Source organism: Accipiter gentilis, chromosome 2 (genome assembly GCF_929443795.1).
Source record: "Accipiter gentilis chromosome 2, bAccGen1.1, whole genome shotgun sequence".
NCBI classification, from domain to species: Eukaryota; Metazoa; Chordata; class Aves; order Accipitriformes; family Accipitridae; genus Astur; species Astur gentilis.
Window position 1 is genome coordinate 42,412,041 of NC_064881.1, and position 16,448 is coordinate 42,428,488.

The following is a 16,448-nucleotide window of genomic DNA, read 5'->3' on the forward strand; positions in this document are numbered from 1 at the left end:
TTAGCTCTGAGCAAGCTGTGTGGGGTAACAGGAGTGGTACCACTCCTTTGGAGCAGGCGATATTAGCCCAGGAGAAGCACGCGCTAATATGACCATATGTCCCCCAGTGTGCTGCAAGTGCAGTTATTGCACATACTGGCTGAGCAAACCTCCCCTTGCAGTTCCCTGAGAGGAGCTACTCTGAAATCACTGGTGTTTGCACAGATATATCCAAGTTAACAATAAACCAATGTGTTCAGAGCAGTAGCAGAGTAGTTCTGAGAGCACAAAATTGATGAAATAATTAGGGAGCCAGCCTTTGTGCTGAGCTGTGTGATAACATGCGTACATCACTATCAATGCCAGAGTGTTCTGACAGGGAAAGCCAGGACTGGATAACTTTTTGCTTCTGTGCCTTAATAATGAAGACACAAATCTCGTTATGTTCAGACAATGCACGTGGCACTGAATCTGTCACCAGACATTGATTTGCACTGGGAGCAGTGCTGTGCTTGGGATTGTTACTGTTTTTCCCAATTCCTTTTTGAAATAATGGGGCTTGCAGGGGAAAAGCCACTCTGGATGCAGTACAAAAATTCTAATCTTTACTCAGGCTGTGATAAATCATCTTCAGAACTAAAACATACCTAGCTAGATCATTACCCGGAGCTCTTCAGAAGAGAAGATTATGTTTAGGAAAGTGTTGTCCTTTTGTACCATAGCATTGCACATCAGATGTTGTGCACACTGTAGCAGAAACCAAGAGGAAATCACAAGAAAAAACAGAGAGACTTCTCCAGCCATACTTATGCCATGTTTGTACCCCTCAACAGCAACTGCAGTCAATTTAGACTCCAATACTGAGCACTGAAATCAGTCTTGGGACATTGACACAGAATTTATTAGTGTAGCACAACATGAATACAGGGTGTTTAGTAGTGGATAAATGACTGGTGCCGTCTTTGCCTGTCCCAAAGAAGACAGATGTCTTGGCCAATAGCAAATGGCCAACTGGTATTTTGAGGTCTAATTGAAATAAAAATCATGTTCTCACTCTCAGCTTTTGATCATCACTGGCCATTGTTGCAGTCTGTGCCACAGCTGGGAGGTGGCCAAGATCCTCCGAGCCAGGGCTATTGCTGTGTGTCACAGTCCTGAACGATGTGTTGCCTCCTTACTGATTAGGGAGGGATTAGTAAATGATCACGCCTGTAACCAAATGACAACCACAATTCAAGCTCCCCTGGTGACAGCAGTGTTTTCCACTGTGTGCTTGCCATAGGTGGATAAAGGGCCTGGAAGAGGACAAGCAGGAGACAGATGTACATTACAACTCCTTGACAGGAGAGGGCAACTTCAACTGGCGCTTTGTGTTCCCGTTCCACTATCTCCCAGCAGAGAAACAAATGGTGGTTAGTAAAAGAGAAAACATATTTTCCTTGGAAAAGACAGAGCGCAAAATACCTGCTGAGCTGATGCTTCAGGTGTGGGACTTTGAAAGACTCTCTTCAGATGATTTCTTGGGTAAGTGTGCAATGGATCTGCCTGAACTTCACCTGAGGTCTCACCAGACTTGTATTTTGTAGAGATATGTACAAAGTGGTGCCTGAGACCCAACTTTTGCTTGTTTTTCTCTGAAGCACCACATTGCAAACTTACACATTTCTTGGAGAGGGAATGATTAAGAACTCAGATGAGACAATGCCAGGGCAATACAAATGAATGAATGACAGTACAGAGAGATCACCAGCTCTGAAGCCTGGGGCCAAGTTGCTGCATTTCTCCATGTATCTCATATGGAAGCTGCTCTTTGAATGCCTTTGTGTCTGTCTGGTCTCTCAGTGTTGTCACATTACTCCTCCCTCCAGGCACTCTTGAATTGAACCTGAATGGGTTCCCTCGAGCAGCAAAGACAGCCAAGAGCTGTGACCTAGGCATAGTCCTGGCAGCAAGTGAAGAAAACAAGATCTCCATATTTCAGCAGAAGCGCGTCAGAGGCTGGTGGCCTTTCATCAAGGCTGGGCAGCTCACGGTAGGCAGCTCACTACAGATGAACAGCTTTTCTCTGGGACTGATATGCTCTGCTGAGATCCTGAGACAGACAGATGCTAATTTTGGGTATGGCATCTGAAGAACAACCACCACTGGCAATCCATAGGGCTCCTTCAAATGCTTTAGTGGTTCCCCATAGATTTGGTTCAGATAACCCCAGGCAACCAGAGCACTTTGTACTTTTTCTTTGCTTTCTTCCACTGTTCATCTCCCAGCACACTGGACAAGTAGAGTGGAAAACCAGGTGTTTCTAGTCAACTTTATGTCAGCTGAGGAAATCCTGGGAGGAATCTCACCTGCTTATTTATTTCCTTACTATTTATTTCTTGCTTCAGCCAGGATGAAGGAACTGATTTTGGAGTCTACTGTTATTCCCTTTGCTAGTGACACATCTCAAGTAGAAAGAGCACGGTCCCCTCTTCTTGTTGAAGTATGCTCAATAAGCCAATATTTTTTGGTTTAGTGGCAGGATACAATTGGTATAAAGGAATGCAAAGGACAATGACAGCTCTCCCCAAACTCTGCAAGACTTATTTTAGAAGTATCCCCCTAAGAAGAATATAAATTCTGCCACACAAATTTTGAAGCCTCTAGCATAACAAGGCCTGCAGCAGGGTGTAAATCTCACTCAGCATGTAACTAGCCATTTATCTCAGGGATTTCTGCTGCAGCTTCTCTTCATAAAGTTGTAGTACTTTCTGTGTATAATCTGGAGCTACACTGAAATTCTCAGTGTTTAATACAACTGCTCCATTTTCCCTGTCTTTAAGGCTTCTTTGTACTGTTAGAGCAGTATAGGGATCCTCAGTGTTAAGGAAAGACAGCTCTGATCCTCTGTTTCCTAAGGGAAGTGCATGTATCTCGGCATGAAGTACATCCCGATAGTTAACTCTGCACATGGTCTTTGGGGCATGTCTACCTGAAACAGAGCTATGTGAGCTAGTGAAGGAAAACCCAAGCTGATGTGCTTACATGACCACGGAGCACTTTGGGAGCTTGGACTGAAACTCGGGCATCCCTGCAGCCCAGTTCTAGGATTAGTGTAGTTGCAGTCTTTTTAGGTGCATCCAGATCCCTGTGGAGACACAAACCAAAAACTACAAACTACCTTTCTGTAGTATAGGCCTCTACGAATTCACCTGGTTTGGCCCTTTTTTAGGGGATGTTCCTCCTTCTCTAGACTTTCACTGATTCTCCAAGGGTTTTCCTAAACCTCATCCTTCCTTCATATTTCTGTCCATTCCAGCAAGAAGAATGTTTTAATAAAAAGTGCCATCTTCAAGTTCATTGCCTTCTTCAGATTGAAGTTGACTGTGTACTTTCCATGCATTTAGTGAATGGGCTCCACTCCCAAATCCCTGCTTTACCTCCATTTTCTCAACTCTAGTACAATTAATTCTCTTTCTCCCAGTCCACTTTCATCTCTCAATCACCTTGTCTTCCACATGGATCCCTTTTATCTGCATCCTTCTTTCAGCCCAGTTCTGTGCTGAATCCCAGCCACCTACCATAGATTAACACTTTAGTTTTTGATATCTACAAAGGTATGAGGTAGAAAAATAACAATACATGAAAAGCCATTTGTCTGTTTTTCATCCATCACAGACTTTGTGGAGCTGATTTGATTTACCCACTCTTAATTGTTACTGGAATCTTTAAATCTCTGAAATCTTAAATTTTTTTAACTTTGGCCTGATTAAATCTATAGTGGAGATAGTACTGAAGAACATAACTGGGTGAACGGGGGAAAGAGACATCTCTGTAACCTAACACAGACAGAAAAAATCAACAGATTTGTTCCTGTGAGTGCAAGGGAGACCCAAATATTTAACCTGTATTTAGGAAGCTCTAACTTCCATAGCAGAAGTTAGAGTTGATACTAAGTGTCCAAATAACTCAGATTACATATTTCTACTGCAAGGTGTAGCAGATGATCTTTTATAAGTGCCAATATTTTATTGGTCACTCAACAAGCTTTAATCGCTTGTCACAATGAAAACAAGCAGTAAACCAGCCCGTTATGACTTTTCTGAATTCTAGAAATTATCAGTAAGAAGTTGGTGCTGAACAAAGCTGTCCTTTTGGCACAGCTCCAACTATCCTCTTCTGGCCATCCATCAAGAAAATTGCCTCTGAACCCACCTGCCAGACCACTATTCTTTTAGCCTGAACAGAGCCCTAGGACTGCATGATATTTTCTGCACACAGATCTCGTTTCTAGCCGTCTTCCTTTTGTGAGCTGAGACCCCACAGCTCAGCTGCTCCAGCACTTGTGACTGGCTGCGTTTCCCTCCGTTGGTGGACTACACCTCATCCACCTCAGCAATGCAGCTTCCAGCTTGGCCATTCAGCTCTGCCAGGATGTGTGACAAATAGAAGACAGGTCTTCTGAGATTAATTACGTTATATTTTAAGAAGCAGAAAATATATTTATGGGTCCGGAAGAAAACATCCTACCTCTCTTTCTTCACATTGCTTGAGCATAAGTCAGGAATTTGGTGCCTGGGGTTTCCTTTGTGCTTTCTCTTTAGCTGCAAAAACTTTTATTTCCTTCAATCGATTTCCTCCACCCTCAGCTGGTTCCATAATTTCTCCACAAGCTGAACCCTGCTGTGATTTAGTGATAATAACCCAGGTTTGGATGCTTATGTATAATGTCTCTGATCCAGGGCAAGGTGGAAGCTGAGTTTCACTTAGTCACAGCAGAAGAAGCTGAGAAGAATCCAGTAGGCAAAGCTCGAAAGGAGCCCGAGCCCTTGGAAAAACCCAAGTGAGTAGGAGCATACTCATTAAACATGCTGGGGCAGGGGCATTCAGCAGGAGACAGGGAAGATCATGTCTCCTTTCTCCTCTCCTGGCTTTTCTCCTCTTGCCTGCCATAATCTTGAGCAAGCTATTTGTACAACTTGTGCATCTCCTGGCTGCCAGCACTCGTAGTTAGCAGCACCTTCCAGGTTAGCTGAAATACCTTCCTCTGGAAGCGCAAACAAAAGGCATTGCTGTACATTTGTCCTCAGCTGGAGTTCATATGCGGGCTCATTCCATAGCTGACCTGTCACGTGATAACCTCTTAAACCATCATAACTTATGCATACACCCAACACATCAGTTTGGTCACCTATAAAGATTACACAGATAATATTTATTATATTAAGAGGATAACTATAAGCCAGTAATGTTTAAGTGCTTTAAAATGACTGTATGAAATATTTCCTATATGTCCAGTCTTTTTTAATATGACCATTAGGAGACAGTCTTAGTATTAGGAAATGAGAATTTTGGATGTTACGAAAAAATTTTTCACTGAAAGGGTTATCAGGCATTGGAACAGGCTGCCCAGGGAAGTGGTGGAGTCACCATCCCTGGGGATGTTTAAAAGACGGGTAGATGTGGTGCTTAGGGATATGCTTTAGTGGTGGACTTGGTAGTGTTAAGTTAACAGTTGGACTTGATAATCTTAAGGGTCGTTTCCAACTGAAATGATTCTGTGTTTCCATGATTCTAGGAATTATCTGCACACATTTAAAAGTGTCTTAGTTGCTACATATCAGTGTAAAAGTGACCTCTGCATACATCTAGTTGGTTTTGCATAAATTAGTCACTTGCAGATAAAGGCACATAAAACATAAAAATCAGGTCATACAGGAATGATACAACTTTAACAAATCCATCTTTAATTTTTTTGTACTTCATAATCAAAGAATGAAGATGCTTATTTTTCACCATAAGACTTTTAAATGAGGACATTTTAAGTGGATTAACAAAGGTACATGATCTAGAAGGAGCATTCTATCTTTCAGTGTTTGTCACATTAAAAAAATGTTATCAGCTGAGATTCTTGCATTCAGGAAAAATTCCTAATCTATTTTGCCTCAATTACTTTGTCCTAATAAAGTAATGAGCTAGATTTTTAAAAAGAGAGAGAGAGAGAGAAATTAATGTTATATTTCCTGCTACCAAAGCTTCTAAAAACCAATTGCTAGTCATAATGGTAATCATTGCACATTCTGTTTAATTTTGTTGGTTTGTTATATATCTCAGGATAAACACGAAAAAGGAAAAAACCAGTATAAAGATGGAATTCCCAATACCCTTACAAAGTGTATAAATTCAGCCTGAAAATTAGAGGTATCGGGGACTTGTTGAAAACTAGCCTTGGAAAGACTTTAATCAATCATTTCACCCAACGTCTTTACTCAAAGGCGGGATGAGCTATACCTGACGGATGTCTATCTGAAAGAATCCCTATAATGGAAACTAAAGCACTGTCTTACAGAGGAGAGAGGACTGCGATAGCTCTGAAATACATGTGGTCGGAAGCAATCAGCCTAGGCAGTTTTAAGAGGGAGTGTAGCATGTAACAGAAGGATTACATGTCCAGAAGGCTGTCAACAGGATGCCCAAAGGCAATGTCTCATTTTCCCCTCATTTTTTCAGTCCCAGCCCATGTACCCTGGACAGCCTGGGGCTCCAGGACTCCCTGCACTTTTACTTCAAGAGCATTTTACCCACAAATATGCTGTTGGGCCGAAAGGTTGTCACTAGCCTGGTGGCCCCTTCTCTGCTGCAGAGCCAGCCTGGAGGTGTTCTGACCCATAGTCTTCCTCCAGATCTTGCATTCAGTATTCACAGAAGCTCTACGTCCAGGTTTTTATGACGAAATCATACACATACAGACACAGCCAACACATGGCTCAACCAAGTTCTACTCTTAATTGAGATGTATGCCTCAATTAAAATAAAATTAGGGTGGGGCTAGTCTCACTTGACGTTACCTGCCTCAGGAGCAAGCCATTCAGGCTCCTTTTGTAGCTCCTCATATACAGGTGGGGGAGTCATCCCATTTACCTAACACACATATCTTAAGATGGGAGCTGGGGAAAGAGATGAATTGTCCTCCAGAAGGTCCTTCCTCTCCACATGCAGACAGCCAATGACTGACCAGGCTGGGCACCTAAGTTTTAAAGTTAGGCAAAATAAATCCTAAGGTTACTAAAACAATATCAGCATGTGGATAGTAAATACTATTTTAGCTAGACAGACACTTACTAGCTGAAGACATTGCATGCCTCATTGCCGTAAAGCTGGTATTAAAGTTTACCAGCTCAGTGCCCCCGTGTGATGGAATATGTGGTTCATACATGTAGAGTAGTCAAAATCAACTGAGAGATAACAGATAACTGTTTCTGCACTTCAAATGAGTTCTTTTCAGGAAGAAGTGGATCTCAAGGAGCTTTGTGTCAGGACCTCCATATCTCTATGCCAGTACTGTATGTTCACATTTTTTTGCTAATCATGTAGGCTTACACAGACAAGCAGAGAAATTTTCAGATTGTTTTGCATAATTAAGTTTTTAAATTAAGAAACAAAATTATTTCAATACCAAAATTATCTTCTAGGAGCTACTAGACAGTAGCAGACTCTTAAATGTACCAGAGCAAAGGTGGCCAAAGATTAAATATCTGGGAACTAAACAGAAACATGCAAATGAAAAATAAGGTGCAGTGAGTGTAATTTCCTGCTGGCCAAAACACCATGAGGTTATCCATCTCTTCCTCTCTGCCGATCAAGACAGGACACTTTTCTGGATGTACTCTATTAGAACAAATATGTTGCTATAACTGGTACCAAATTCTACGTTGCAAAGAAAACAAATTAAATGAGCAACAGTCTGGGTTTTTTTCTCATGTCTTTAAAGCCCTTAAGTAGTTGGAATGTGCAGACTAATGGTTTTGTTACTCAAGTCTGTGATTCAGCAAGTTTTACGCTTTAGAGTATCCATTTTTTAATAATTCCTTTTAACCTGGAGGGCTTATTTGTTGATTTATTTCTGAGTAATTTCCACCTCAGTACAAAACAGTCTTTAATTAAAAGATATTCAGTTGGCCTTTTAGATTTACAGACTTTCTGTCACACTGGCATTCGCTTCCACATGCTGAGTTCTACAGATGAGTAAGACATTGCTTATATTCCTTAAACAGCTTTCTGGAGTGAGACACGGCCATTGGTTTTTGTGACCCTCAGTCGTAATTTCATTCTCCTTACTGCTGCACCATCTGCACAACTACAGTGATATTGAATAAGAAAGACAACCTGCATCCAATTTTGCAGGTGTTAACGTTGCTCCACACCACGGTACTCATCAGGTCATCCCGTCATACAAAGCTGACAGACGTTGCCTCAGCTCATCGCAGGGTTAGGGCTGTTGAAGTCCAAGGCATAGTGACCTCCCAAGCTGGGTGGCATGCCAGAGGAGAGACTATGCCAAAATTTTTCCTAAAGATAACATTTTTTTCCTCTCTGTATGGCAGCGAGCTTTGCTGTACAGTGTGAAGAAACTCCTTATTATGGAGGAGGATACAACATGGGGGAACATTTGGAAAAAACTTAAGTTTGTGGAGTACAGATATTCTCCACCAGAAGAAGGTGGCTCTTCCTTATGTACCCAGGCAAACCACCTAGATTTTGGGTTTCATCTCATCTCCTGCTTTCAGGAGGCCTGTTTTAAACTTCCTTCTGAAAATACGTGATTTTGGGCCGTATGCCAGGCCTGAACTGGCTCTGACTGTTATGGCACTGTGACTATCACTAAGCAATCAGATTTTTTGTAGTGGCTCATTACTCCTTTTGCAATGCTAAATTCCTTGCAATGATTAGAAAGCTTTTGTACTCAAGTTCAAGATGTCTGCATTTCTTCTTAAGCATTTTAATGATCTTGTCTGTAATTTTGAACCCCTTATCTTGCCTTAAATTGGAGTAGTTATAAAGTGTAAACTGGAATTTCATTCTGAGTGGTGTGTGGATCTTGGGCTCAGGGACGAATGTAAGAGTGACCCAATAGTATGTGAAACTTGTGGAAGTTCCCTCTAAACTCTTTAGTGTCTTCCCAAGAGTTAAAGGTCCTTATTAGACTCAAATATGTATTTTGCAGTGGGGTAATTTTGGAAATAGCTGGATCTGCCTTTACAAAAGTTTTTCTCTTTTTCTTTCTTCCCCTTTAGCCGACCAGACACATCCTTCTCTTGGTTTGTAAATCCTTTCAAGTGTTTGTATCACCTGATCTGGAGAAATTACAAGAAGTACATCATCATCGGCATAATTCTGCTTATTCTCATTGTCTTCTTGGTGCTCTTCATCTACACGCTGCCAGGTGCGATCAGTCATAGGATAGTTGTAGGATGAGCATAGGTTATGGCTCTCATTGTAACTAATCATACACAAACACTTCAGTTAAAAATAAAAGTCAGGCGTACAGAAGTAATCAACCTGAAACACACCTCCTTCCTTGTAAAAAGAAAACATAACTATTTGTATCAAAAACTGGAGCTCTCTTAGAATATTTTAACGTCTTCTTTGGCTGCTCATTCAAACCCAGCCTTAATGTACATTATCATTAACATACTGCTGCAGCTTTATTGACAATGAAAGTTTGATTCTGCACTTAAAACTGAGTTTGAAAGTGAATTCTTTAATGCTATGCAGAAACTGATTTGTCAGTCAAGTATTTATTATTACAGACAAATGATTAAATATTAAAAGCAAAATCTGTACACAAAGATTAGTTCGGGTTTTGCGTAGTTTTGTAATTAATTGTTTGAACTCTTTTTCAGTAAGTTTATAATGGCATGATTATTTTGAGATAAAAGGTTTATTAATAAAATATCTAAGGTTAAATTGTCTCATTTGGTGTCATGAAGAATTCATCCTGCATATCTCAGTAGGAGCTCTGTGCTCTATAAAGACATCTCACAAACTTATAAATAAGGTAAGTGTCAGTGACAGGGAGAGGTAGAAGCAGAGGTGGAGAGAACTTTTTTACAGCTGCAGTTTGAAAGTGCTGGAGGTTGCTGGAGGAGAGGGATCAGAAAGATGAAGACTCAGCCACAGGGACTGTGGTAGCAAATGATCCTGGTAAAGGAGGGGGGAGAGGGAGAATCCTGCTGCTTGACAAGCAGAGGGAAAGAGGAATGGAAAAGAGAAGGGCTGCAGAGTGGAAGAAATCATGCAGGATTAAAGAAAACAAGGAATAAAGCCTTACACAGTTGTCAATGTGTAAATCCTCATCCAACTTAAGAATACAGAAAATGCTGCAGCCTGTGTCATGCAAAAGGCAAGGCTTGATAACTTAATGACCCCACTTAGCCTTAAAATGAGTAATTATGAATTTGAACTAGCTACAGAAATCTCCTCTAGTCTCACCCATGGTTAGACATGTTTGAAAGGGTTTTGAAAGGTTGAAAACACTCTGAAAAGTGTTTTCCATCATGCTCCACTCCTATAAAGTGTGAGCAGCCTTCTCAAATTTTAAAGTATCAAAAGGCAAGAAAAAAGAAATCCCAGAAATGCTGATAATTCTGCCAAGCTCAGGGTGCAGGACTAGAAATGTAGGTATCTGCATCATCCTCAGAGGCCACTTCCATAGGAAGCTTGTGTGGTACTGCTTGCGCCTGGCCTCTGTGTTCCCCTCTGGCCTACAACACAGGTAATTGCATTATCTTGAAAAACGGATGTCAGTGAAACTTCCACAGAGAAAATGGTTTACATTTAAAAAGCATTTTAGAGGCTTATTTTGGATGGGATGAATTGCTCTAAAAGTGCCTCTTTCTCATTCCACTGATGATAGAGGCAGATGGCTAAAGGCAGGCTTGAAAGCATCCCATCCCTACACCATCCAGGAGATTGTGACTCAGTATTTCTTCTAAATTTCATGTTCTAAGTATACAATAAATATAACTAAATTATTTAGGTATGTGAGTAATTACATCACAACTAGATATGTGGCAAAGGACCACACTGGATGGGTTTTACTGTTGGGCTATTTTTCCTTAGAAGCGTACTCAATATGACCAAGAAATTAGAACACAATTACATGGTTGAATCTGCACTAGTTATATGTAGCAATGCAAGCCAGTGATGTGGAAAGGTGCTGATCACCCTCGAGTCTCATTTCATCTCATATCTCTCTGCCTTGGGCCCTCATCTGGTGCAATCTCTGCTTACACAGCATGTGTGACACATTATTCTGAAACCACTTGTTTTTCAATTTTGAGCTATTTTGCAATTGATCCTGTATGAAACAGAAAAGGAAATGTTATTTCTCCTATTATGTCTTGCCATACCATGAATTTTGGAAATGCAATTTAAAAGCTCCAGTAAGAGCCAATAAAATTATTTTGGTGTAAAAGGTGGGAGATAAATCATCACAACAGGATTATGTTGTGACAGCCATAAAGGTAATGGTTCTGATTTCTTTCCGGCATGTCAGGGCAGCAGGCCTGATCCTGCATGGAAGCTGCTGTGTCCATCTGTCCTTATTCTGCCCTTGCTGCCATGGACTGTGTGAAGCACTGGACTGTTGCTTGAGCACCCTGCCGTTGCCGGAGGGTCCTCCTGCACAGCTCCAGGACCAAGCCCTTGGCTCTGGACCCCAGCAGCAAGCACACAGGGGCAGTGGCACTGTCAGGACAAGACGGCTGAAATGCCGTCCCCCCTCCAAGTCCCGGTCTGACTCTGGACCTTGCAAAGACCCTGTCCCCCATCATCTTTTGCATCCCAGTGCAAATAGCCATCTCCTTCATCCCTGCTGCCCCTGGGGTCTTCGATCCCCTGCAGCACAACCATTTCTGAGCCTCTTGTATGGCTGAACACCGAGGTGCCCTTACCCCTGCATAGCCCTGCAGTCTGGTCTAAAAAGGGCATCATGCGGCCAAAAAGTAAGCAAGCTAACTCTTCCGCAACTCTTAAACTGCTTATCACTACACTTAACACATGTAGGCTGAGCTGGATAGCGTTGTCTTATGGGACAAAGCTAAATCGAATGCCTTTTCATGATCTTCCAGATGGCTGCGAAGTAGCTGGAGAGGTAGTTGCTGTCAGTATTAAAAGAGACAAAATGTAGCAGCACTCAATGCTGGACTACTCATACAGATGCCATATGTTATGGGTTTGCATCTTAAGTGAATTTATGGTGACACAAGCTTTGTGGTTAACAGGGAGTGAGGTTTATACCAAGGATTGTTATTATTGTCAAAGGATCCTACCTATTTCATACAAAAAAGAAGAGATCCTTATCCTGAGCAGTTATCTCAACATTAGTCTGCAATTATGCTGGCTCAATTTTGAGGCCAGCTGGTACCACTTGGAGTTTTATCAACTGGTTTCTGACCACAAATAGCTCATTAAATAGCTGAGTGCTGCCATTGGCAAATACAAGATCTACAGATATAAGATTGTACTCTTGGAATGGGAAGGCTAGCCAGGAATCCCAAAAATATTTGGAAATAATAGCCTACTGCTGTTGATCTAAAAAAGCACGTCCTGCTTTGAGACATTTGGCTTGCAACAATAAACACTGCTTGCTGGATACAAAAATCTTCTCAGGTGAGAGCAGGTGTTATCCTTTGGGGGGGCAAACCTGAAAGATGGAGAGACCTATGCCTGAACTGTTGAAGACAGACTCCAGTTTGGGGTGTAATAATTTCTGAGTCCCCAACTTCAGGTATCATGTGTCAGATTTTTAGACATAAACTCACCTCCTGCTGGCATTTAAGGACCAGAGTGGGAACAAAGTATAATGATTTAGTGCTGTGGAGCAAATTGGGCATTGATCACCTCCTCCTGCTCTAGGCTCCAGCTGTAGCTGATTAAACCTATGAGCACATCAAGATGGGTGACGGGGGACAGGCATATCAGAGGGTTGTGCTGACCAGACTGAAGCCAGCTCTAGCCTGGAAACATGTATTGGTGCTAAAGCCTTGCTGCTTTCAACAGGACACATGAGGACACAGAGCAAATAGTGGCCTGGTGTCACCCATGCATGTGGCCATTGTAGGTGGATGTGCTGCATTTTCAATCACTAGGCAAAACTTTGCACCAAAAGAAATTGTGCAGGTTTATAAATGCTACCAGCAGATGTCCAACAGCACAGTGGTAGAGATGGGGCAAAAGGGGAATCATAGAATCACAGAATGGTTTGGGTTGGAAAGGACCTTAATGATCACCTAGTTCCAACCCCCCTGCCATGGGCAGGGACACCTTCCACTAGACCAGGTTGCTCAAAGCCCCATCCAACCTGGCCTTGAACACTGCCAGGGATGGGGCATCCACAACCTCTCTGGGCAGCCTGTTCCAGTGCCTCACCACCCTCACAGTAAAGAACTTCTTCCTTACATCTAATCTAAATCTGCCCTCTTTCAGTTTAAAGCCATTACCCCTGGTCCTATCACTACATGCCCTTGTAAAAAGTCTCCCTCCAGGGAATACGGGCCTTTGCCTTGTTCTGGTGATACAGCTGAAGAACGTCCAAGGAAAGGAAATGGAAAATCTACTTTTAAGGAGGAAGGACAAAGCAGAACATAACCAAGATACAGTGTGAACCACTAGAAGAGGAATGGTTCTCTGCAGAAAAAAAATCTCAGCTCCGGGCATATTCATGGGCACACTAAAATGAAATCTTTAGAAGACATTATTACATGAGTCAGAAGGAAGAAGCATTACTGCCATTGAAGAGCAGAGATGTGAAACCACTCACTTTACCAGAGCAGGAGAAAAGCAATAGAAAATCACTATCAGATCTTTGCTGTCAGGGCCTCCCATAAATGGGAAAAATACTGAAAAAACCCACCTACAGATTACTGAATTCTGAGTCCTTGAGCAAAATATCTATTCATTTATACCTCTGCCATTTCTATTGGGTCAGTTCGGAAACATACAGTGGCATGGTAATTCTACAGGCAAGCAAGAGCATGAAACATTTCAGAAGCACCAGAAGTTTTGTGCTTGGCCAGTAAAAGCAGTTACCATTAACCAGTACCCCCACAGTCGGGTTTACCAGAATCTTCCTGATTTCCTACTGTAAGAACAGAAAAGCGCTATTATCACTGATTTGGCTACATGATGAACGGGTACATGACAGTAAAAGGTGACTCTTATGAGTATTGACCTATTTTGACAATTTTGCATTCCCATATAGCTAATTAGAATGAACAAACAAACAAAAAAATCTTCTTTCACACTGCGAAGTGTAGCAGCTCCTGAAGAATACACTTGCTGTTCCTGACTCTTGCTACAGAAGTCTGCAACGAAAAACCCAACATTTACCTGAGTAAGCAAAAGCTACCCCAGCCCAGCTGATGAAGTTCATCTGGTTATGTGTGCTCATCTGGAAAATACCATTGTGTGAAATGATCACGAGACTCACTAGAAGTTAAGGATGGGGCCACGTGCAGCACTCTTTATCAACTATTTACCACTCATAACATTCCAGCCCATCACAAAACCCTCAGGAAAACTCAAGTATAGGCTTTCCTCCACTGCCACCACATCTATGGAGCTTAATCTACCACAGGGTAAAAAGGGATCAGGGAAAAAAATAATGTAATTTCTAATCACCACCAAAACCACGTTGATGCTGAGCCACCCAGCAGAGCCAGGACAACAACAGCATCCCAAGCAGCTGGCTTGTGACTGATTGAAAACATGCACTCCATCAGTCCGTATCCCTGAAATGTTTCAGGGAGACTAAAACTTTCAAGATAAACCAGGCTTTACCTAAGAGGTCAAGCAGTCCTTTCCTACACACGAACATAACCACATGTTAGGCCAAGTGCTGGTGTTTGAATTTTTTGTATAGAAAAGTATCACAAATAGAGAGATCTGACACAATTTCCTGGCTCTGCCATGGACTCCTCTTTGCCTTTTGAGAGGGAACAGAGAGGTTTTCATGTAAACCATTAAAAGAATGAATAACTGATTAAATCTCTAAAAATTCCCATGCAGAGATGCCTAACTATCGACCAAATTACGATAAAGGTGAAAGGACAGCTTTCAAACAAGTATCCTCCAATTTTCAGTTTGTAAGGAAGGGACAGCTTTTATGAAAGTCTAGTCTTTTTACTCTTTTAGCTTCTTGCAAACATTTTAAAAAGGGAAGATAGCAATATGACTGGCAGAAATTGTGGATAGCATACTCAGTTAGTTTTGGTGGGCTTACCATACTGAGAGTGGCCATTCATAGCTAGACTGCATTAATGTTGTACTGAACATTAAATTTGTGGATTGGCAGAACAATTTGTCCTACAAAGCAAAGCAAGGGGGGAAAGCTAATCTCCAAAACGAACTGTATACATCCTTATCCTGCAGTTATCATTCTTCTGAGGCAACAAATTTGACAGCTCTGTGCCTCTTGGAAGACTTAATTCTTTGTGTTTTTTTAAGTCCAATATGAAATAGCCTGGATCTCCTGGATTTGGGGAGTTGGGTATTTTTTGTTTAGTTTGGGGGTTTGTTTTGTTGTTGTGGTTTTTTTCCCCCAAACTTTCTTTAAAGTTAAGACAAATTGAAGATATTTTACCAGGAAATAGATTTCTTTCCTACCCAGAAAAGGTTTGAAGGCACTATGGTTGATGTTCATGTGATCATAGCTCCAGAGATTAGTTTATCTGAAGGTTCAACTCCTGGGGGTCTCCCTACCTTTACACCTACCCCTGGAAGTCCCCCTTTTTACACTGCATGCATTAGACCATCTCAAGCCAGTCCTGGCACCTTGCAATAAGTGCAAGGTGTCTTCCACTTCCACTCTGATTTCAACACAAAGAAGAGTGGTCACCTCCACCCAGGATATATTAAGGATGTATCAGAAAATGGAAGGCATTATCCAGACATCTAAATCTTATTCTTCACCTAAAGGTACCCTAGAGCCTTTTAGATTTAACTATCACCACTCTGCTGTCCATATAGATAAGAGATGGCTGTGTGCATCCTACATGGAATATTATAAATCAGATCTCCATCTCAGTGCACTGAATTGTTCCACAAAGCACAGAAATATCTTGTACATTGCAGTTCCTGCTGCTTCTCAGGTGTTTGCTGGGAAGGTGGTTTGGTCGGAGTTGTGAAGCCAGCAGGGTCAGAGGGGTCTGCAGGTGGTCTGCCCTGCCCTGCTGTGAGAGACTGCAAGAGTTAATGTCTCAAACATCGTGGTGGGGCAAGTTATCCCCAAGTCCACCAACCCATTTCCTAAAGGTTCTGAAAGCACAAACTGCACGACACTTAATTAGCTGCATAATGATGAACTCCTGAAGGAGGGGCAAGGATGATAAAAGGACACAAATCGAACCCCCATGTGCGCACGCCCACCGCAACTGGACTCCTTGGCTGACTGGACCATTGCTGGACCCAGGACCGGTGAAATCTTTCTCTTTTCTTTTCCTCTGTCTCTCTCCCCCTCTCTCCTTTCCATAATCCCTACACCTCATCCTTTTAAGACATAAAACGGTTCACCAAGTCTGGGACTAGGAGTGGATCCAGCCACCCCTAGGCTCTTCTCTGAGAAGGAGTCTAGAAAGCAAGGGGGTCTGCTCTTAACCCCGTGACCTGACGGGAGGGATCTCCTTTCCTGAATTGATGTATATGGTTAC

At 42.0% G+C, this 16,448-nt stretch overlaps 1 protein-coding gene across 1 annotated transcript in view; it reads left to right on the forward strand.

The window, feature by feature from the left end:
* Window positions 1-9,464, forward strand: part of FER1L6 (fer-1 like family member 6) — a 137,787-nt gene extending 128,323 nt beyond the window's left edge. Inside the window, exons 39-42 of the mRNA XM_049826813.1 lie at window positions 1,262-1,503; window positions 1,848-2,011; window positions 4,701-4,801; window positions 9,033-9,464. Coding sequence (XP_049682770.1) covers window positions 1,262-1,503; window positions 1,848-2,011; window positions 4,701-4,801; window positions 9,033-9,213 — 688 coding nt within the window. The 3' untranslated portion in view covers window positions 9,214-9,464. The remainder of the gene's footprint in view (window positions 1-1,261; window positions 1,504-1,847; window positions 2,012-4,700; window positions 4,802-9,032) is intronic.
* The last annotated feature ends 6,984 nt before the right edge of the window (window positions 9,465-16,448 follow it).